Source organism: Mesoplodon mirus, assembly GCF_964341445.2.
Source record: "Mesoplodon mirus genome assembly, chromosome: 8".
Taxonomy (NCBI): Eukaryota; Metazoa; Chordata; class Mammalia; order Artiodactyla; family Ziphiidae; genus Mesoplodon; species Mesoplodon mirus.
The window spans coordinates 30072510-30079154 of record NC_138984.1 but is presented as its reverse complement, the minus strand read 5'-3'; the positions used below and the strand labels follow the sequence as shown (position 1 = coordinate 30079154).

At 52.6% G+C, this 6645-nt stretch overlaps 1 protein-coding gene across 1 annotated transcript; it reads left to right on the top strand.

Moving 5' to 3' along the window:
• Nucleotides 1–1338: 1338 nt before the first annotated feature.
• Nucleotides 1339–5626, top strand: LOC309809102 (histone lysine demethylase PHF8-like). Its single transcript, XM_082629839.1, has one exon. It carries the CDS (start codon nt 1466–1468, stop codon nt 4511–4513), a length of 3048 nt encoding a protein of 1015 aa, XP_082485965.1. The 5' UTR covers nt 1339–1465; the 3' UTR covers nt 4514–5626.
• The last annotated feature ends 1019 nt before the right edge of the window (nt 5627–6645 follow it).

The window sequence follows — 6645 nt, the reverse complement described above, 5'->3', positions numbered from 1 at the left end:
AGGAAAAGTTTCTCATCCCAGGAGCCCTTCTCATACTGTAAGATGTTTTATGCCTTCAACATATAGGTCTATGTCCTTATTTGTCCTTTCACAGATGTTTTCTTCTTGGCAGAAGTCCTTAAGTGTCAGTGGACCTCTGGCTTTCTGAGCTGTAAATCCCTCTGCTCCACCTATTATGTTGAAGTAGAGATTATATGTTGTTTTTTGATATATGTTGTTTTTTTCCATCATAACTGAAGCCTTAGGGAAAAAAACTTCCTATTGCTAAAAGCTTAGATCTTGTCATTGTTGCCGTGGTATGTAAAACAAATAGAAAACAAATCACTTGTAGTCTCCTTTGGAAATGAGTAGCCCAAAAGATGGGACAATTCTGAAAAGCCAATACTTACAGTAGTCACTCTTAAAGTGCTGGGGTTATTGCAAAGACATACACTCGTCTCTTGACAAAGCCACAGGAATCCCTATGGGCTTTGCAACCTACTGGAAAGAATGGGCAAAAGATGAATGTATCTTGAGAAGTACCCTAGAAAGGAACCACCACTAAACGTGTTATCATACCCATAGTATTTTCACTTGTATAAGTAGGAAAACTATGAATGAACCATTCTTGTATTCCCGAGTAGCTTTCCTTTTCTGCACATTTTAGAATCAATGTCCAATATCATCTGACTACTTACTTCAACTTGTCCTTATGAATTTGATGACACTTAAAGACTGACTAATCCATTTATCCCAATGGGCATTCCAGGCAATTGTCCTTGTTTATTGCCATCTTCAAATGATGGAAAAGCATTAAAAAAAATGAGAGAGATTGACTACTCTGAATTGCCCATCACCGCCACCGGGCTTCTCCCGGCGATTTTTCGGGCTGTTTTTTTCTCCAACCGGGCCGCCGGTTCATCTCCTTCCTCGTTGGTTTGCTCGCGGCGATCTCCTGCCGGCCCAGCGACGCCGCCGCTTGCCTGTTCGTCAGGCGGCCGCCGGCCTAGGCCCGAGCCGCGGGCTCCAGTAGGCCCTGACGGCCGGGCCCGGGGCAGAGCTGTGGAGAAAGCTGCCCTGAAGCACCGCTGGGCGGCCAGGGCCGCGCGACCCAGCGGGTGGCTCGAGAACAAGGCGAGAAAGGTTCGCCGCGTTGCCATGACGATCTCAGAATTCGGTGCGCGTCGCCGAACCTTCGCTGAGCGAGGCGCTGAGCAGCTCCGGAGCGAGCCTGGCCGCCGGGCGCTTTGGTGGGACTGAGCTCCGCGGGCGTGAGGAATCCCTGCGGCTTTGCGGATGAGGAGGTCCCTGTAGGGTTCCGGACCGAGTACGTTCTTGTCAGGTTTGGGGCGTGAGGAGGTTCCTGTCAGTTTGAGAGGCGTGAAGAGATTCTCCCTTCGTGCAGAGAGAGTGCGTGCTGCCGCCTCCCGCTCCCTTTGACGCTGAGAACCGGGCCCACCGCAGGACGCTCCAAGGCCAGGCGAAGATGGCCTCGGGACCGGTGTATTGCCTCTGTCGGCTTCCTTACGATGTCACCCGCTTCATGATCCAGTGTGACATGTGCCAGGACTGGTTTCATGGCAGTTGTGTTGGTGTTGAAGAGGAGAAGGCTGATGACATTGACCTCTACCACTGCCCCAATTGTGAGGTCTTACATGGGCCCTCCATCATGAAAAAACGCTGTGTATCTTCAAAAGGCCATGATACACACAAGGGGAAGCCAGTGAAGACGGGAAGCCCTACGTTCATTCGAGAGCTTCGGAGTAGGACCTTTGACAGCTCAGATGAAGTGATTCTGAAGCCCACTGGAAGTCAGCTGAGCGTGGAATTCCTGGAAGAGAATAGCTTCAGTGTGCCCATCCTGGTCTTGAAGAAGGATGGGTTGGGGATGACGCTGCCCTCACCATCATTCACTGTGAGGGATGTGGAACACTATGTTGGTTCTGACAAAGAGATTGATGTGATTGATGTGACCCGCCAGGCCGACTGCAAGATGAAGCTTGGTGATTTTGTGAAGTATTATTATAGCGGGAAGAGGGAGAAAGTCCTCAATGCCATTAGTTTGGAATTCTCTGATACCAGGCTTTCTAACCTTGTGGAGACACCCAAGATTGTTCGGAAGCTCTCATGGGTGGAGAACTTGTGGCCAGAGGAGTGTATCTTTGAGAGGCCCAATGTGCAGAAGTACTGCCTCATGAGCGTGCGGGATAGCTATACCGACTTTCACATTGACTTTGGTGGCAGCTCGGTCTGGTACCATGTGCTCAAGGGTGAGAAGATCTTCTACCTGATCCGCCCAACAAATGCCAACCTGACTCTCTTTGAGTGCTGGAGCAGCTCCTCTAACCAGAATGAGATGTTCTTTGGGGACCAGGTGGACAAGTGCTACAAGTGTTCTGTGAAGCAAGGACAGACACTTTTCATGCCTGCAGGATGGATCCATGCTGTGCTGACCCCCGTGGACTGCCTTGTCTTTGGAGGGAACTTCTTACACAGCCTTAACATTGAAATGCAGCTCAAAGTCTATGAGATTGAGAAGCGGTTGAGCACAGAAGACCTCTTCAGGTTCCCCAACTTTGAGACCATCTGTTGGTATGTGGGAAAGCATATCCTGGACGTCTTTCGAGGTTTGCGAGAAAACAGGAGACACCCTGCCTCCTACCTGGTCCATGGTGGTAAAGCCCTGAACTTGGCCTTTAGAGCCTGGACAAGGAAAGAAGCTCTGCCAGACCACGAGGATGAGATCCCGGAGACAGTGAGGACCGTACAGCTCATTAAAGATCTGGCTAGGGAGATTCGCCTGGTGGAAGATATCTTCCGACAGAACGTTGGGAAGACAAGCAATATCTTTGGGCTGCAGAGGATCTTCCCAGCCGGCTCCATTCCCTTAACCAGGCCAGCCCATTCCACTTCAGTATCCATGTCCAGGCTGTCACTGCCCTCCAAAAGTGGTTCAAAGAAGAAAGGCCTGAAGCCCAAGGAATTCTTCAAGAAGGCAGAGCGAAAGGGCAAGGAGAGCTCAGCCTTGGGGCCTGCTGGCCAATTGAGCTATAATCTCATGGACACATACAGTCATCAGGCACTGAAGACAGGCTGTTCCCAGAAAGCAAAGTTCAACATCACTGGCACCTGCTTGAATGACTCAGATGATGACTCGCCAGACTTGGCCCTGTTGACGTCTAATGGCAGTGCCAAGAGAGTAAAGAGCTTATCCAAGTCTCGGCGAGCCAAGATCGCAAAGAAGGTAGACAAGGCTAGGCTGGTGGCAGAACAGGTGATGGAGGATGAATTTGACTTGGATTCAGATGATGAACTGCAGATCGATGAGAGACTGGGAAAGGAGAAGGCGACTCTGATAATAAGACCAAAATTTCCCCGAAAGTTGCCCCGTGCGAAGCCTTGCTCTGACCCCAACCGAGTTCGTGAACCAGGAGAAGTTGAGTTTGACATTGAGGAGGACTATACAGCAGATGAGGACATGGTAGAAGGGGTCGAAGGCAAGCTTGGAAATGGGAGTGGAGCTGGTGGAACTCTTGATCTGCTCAAGGCCAGCAGGCAGGTGGGGGGACCTGACTATGCTGCCCTCACCGAGGCCCCTGCCTCTCCCAGCACTCAGGAGGCCATCCAGGGCATGCTGTACATGGCCAACCCGCAGTCCTCATCATCCTCGCCAGCTACCTCCAGCCTGCAGGCCTGGTGGACCGGGGGGCAGGACCGAAGCAGTGGGAGTTCCAGCAGTGGGCTGGGCACAGCGTCTAGCAGTCCTGCTTCCCAGCACATCCCAGGGAAGTGGCCCATCAAGCGGCCATCATACTGGAGAACCGAGAGCGAGGAGGAGGAGGAGAACGCCAGTCTCGATGAACAGGACAGCTTGGGAGCATGCTTCAAGGATGCAGAGTATATTTACCCTTCTCTGGAGTCTGACGATGATGACCCTGCTTTGAAATCTCGACCCAAGGAAAAGAAGAATTCAGATGATGCTCCATGGAGTCCTAAAGCCCGTGTGACCCCAACTCTACCGAAGCAGGACTGTCCTGTGCGTGAGGGGACCCGGGTAGCTTCCATTGAGACAGGCTTGGCTGCAGCAGCTGCAAAGTTGGCGCCGCAGGAGCTACAGAAGGCCCCAAAGAAGAAATATATCAAGAAGAAGCCTTTGTTGAAGGAGGTAGAACAGCCTCGCCCTCAAGAGCCTAATCTCAGCGTGGCAGTACCAGCCCCAACTCTGGCCACTACACCCCAACTTCTCACCTCCTCCTCGCCCCTGCCTCCCCCTGAGCCTAAACAAGAGGCCCTCTCAGGAAGTCTTGCTGACCATGAGTGTACTGCTCGTCCCAATGCCTTTGGCATGGCCCAGGCAAACCGCAGCACCACACCCATGGCCCCTGGTGTCTTCTTGACCCAGCGGCGCCCTTCAGTTGGCTCCCAGAGCAATCAAGCAGGACCAGGAAAGCGTCCCAAAAAGGGCCTGGCTACAGCAAAGCAGAGACTCGGCCGTATCCTGAAAATCTACAGAAATGGCAAAGTGCTTCTGTGATCCCCTTTGTGTCCTGCCCCTCACCCCTTCACCCCCATTGCCTTCTCCGTTGTCAATTCTCAGGGCACTCCTGGATCCTACCTGCCCCGGACAAGGTGCTGAGGCGCATTGTCCTGCTTTCTTGGAACTGACCAAAGGCATGGACTCTCCCACGGGCCCCTTCACCTACTCCCTCAACTCCCTTCCCTGCTTCCACTGGAGCATCCTGCCCTCCTTTTCCATATCTCTGAGTAGCCAGTAAATGGGAGAGGTTTCCAGCTGACTAGAGCCCTCTTTTCTGCTGCCCCAATCCATTTCCCTTTCACCAGCTTTGTCTGCCCTTTACTGTCATCCCCACTTAAAGCTGGAAAGCAGGATGAGGAGAGGCATGAGGAGAGCCTGGGCCCCTCGGTATTTCCCTGGTCATGAAGTGGGAGGCCCAGTGCTCAACACTTTCTGCGGCTCCAGCCCTGTCTCCAGAAGCCTGCCCACCTCTGCCCATTCTCCTGCCTCCTCTTAGCCCAATGGATGTGTCCCACTCAAGCCTTGTTCCTGGCAGAAGCCTCTGGCCTCTGCCGCCTCTTGCCAAATGCTTCATGGAAATAAGGAGGAGGGCCCAGAGTCTTCGTACTGCCCCACCGTGGGCCATTTCCAGAGTGGCCTAGAAAGGCCATGGGCTGACTTCATTCATCCTTGGGAAGAAGAGAGATTCCTGTCACTTCTCAAGGTGGGGAGAGGACCAACACCCAAGACTTTGACTGAGACTTTGTAGCCCATTGGAGGAAAGAACTTTTGGGTGGCCACAGATGAAGCCACCTCTGCCAGGGTGAGCTCCAGGGATTTGCCTAGAGTTTGAGGTGCTACAGAACATTATCCACATAGCTTTGGCTGGGCTCCAGGAGGCAAAGACCATCTCCCAAACGCCTTGAAAGCATCTGCCACTGAAGCAGATAGCCCTTGCTCTACGGCCTGATCCCTTCACCCGTACCACAGAGCACAGCCTGGACCTTCTGGAGAGGATGTGGCAGGACAGCTCACCCCAGGTTCTCCATCAGGAGCCTCCCTGCTTCTCTCCCCACCTTGAGGTCTTGGTCTGAAGAAGACTTCAGAACTCACATCTTCACTCCTGGACCTTTACACTCCCAGATGTCAGGTGGACGCTCAAGCAGAGTGCTGATGTGGGGGGAGCCCGAGCCTAGGAGCGGAGATGCCCACCTGTAAAGGAGCAGATCATCTGAACCTCCCACCCCCTCTTCCCTTTGTGAGTGTTTCTGTTGTCCAGACAGTGCCCACCCCCTCCCTCCCCCTCCCCCAGCTCCCTCCACCTCCACCTGTCTTGCCTCCCTGGTGACCTGGACTGGATGGAGAACGTCTCCCTCTCTCCATCTCGGCACTGCCCAAGTGGAGGGCTTCATTGTCTTCTACCCCCCACTTTAACTTCACCTCAGTTTTCCCAGTGCTTCTGGGGAACTTAACAGCTACCGTGCAGGCCACAGGGAATATGTGAGGCTTCCCTGGTCGTCTTCGTGTCTCCAGTTTGTCTTTCTTTTCTCCACAGCCCGACATTTACTCTCCTTCCTTGGAATCAGGGGTCCCTTAGCCCCATATCCTTTTCCTATCTTGGGGGCCCCAGGGGCCGAGCAGTCCTCCATCTATACACACCAAAGGCAAAAAAGCCTGGCTACCTCCCCCTTAGCACGTGAGGTTCCCACTCCCCTCCCCTCTGTTTCTGCCCAGCTTTGCTTTTCTTGGGGATTTCAAAGCAACAGTGGGTAGTGAGGGGAGGGAAGGAGGGCAGCCCGTTTCCCTGTGTAGGCAACTGCCTGACTAGGCCCTGACTGCTGTAACCAAGACCAGGACCCCAGCCCTTCTGCCCATTAACACCCTCCTCCCCTTGATCTTTCAAAGGCAGCTAATTGCTAGCATATCCCCCCTGGTTCCAGGCCTCTTTCCCTTCTGTTTCTTCATTAAAAGTTTTGTGGAGCTGAAACCCAACCTCCATTTGACTGGGTTTCTGATTAATTTAGTTGGGCTCTCAGAGCTGGCTGTTTGTTGTTTTGTGTTTTAAATGAAAAGCAAGTTTACCCTCAGATTTACGCTTTTCCAAAGAGGCTAATGTGCTTTTTTTTTTTTTTAATGTTTCAGGTTCTAAG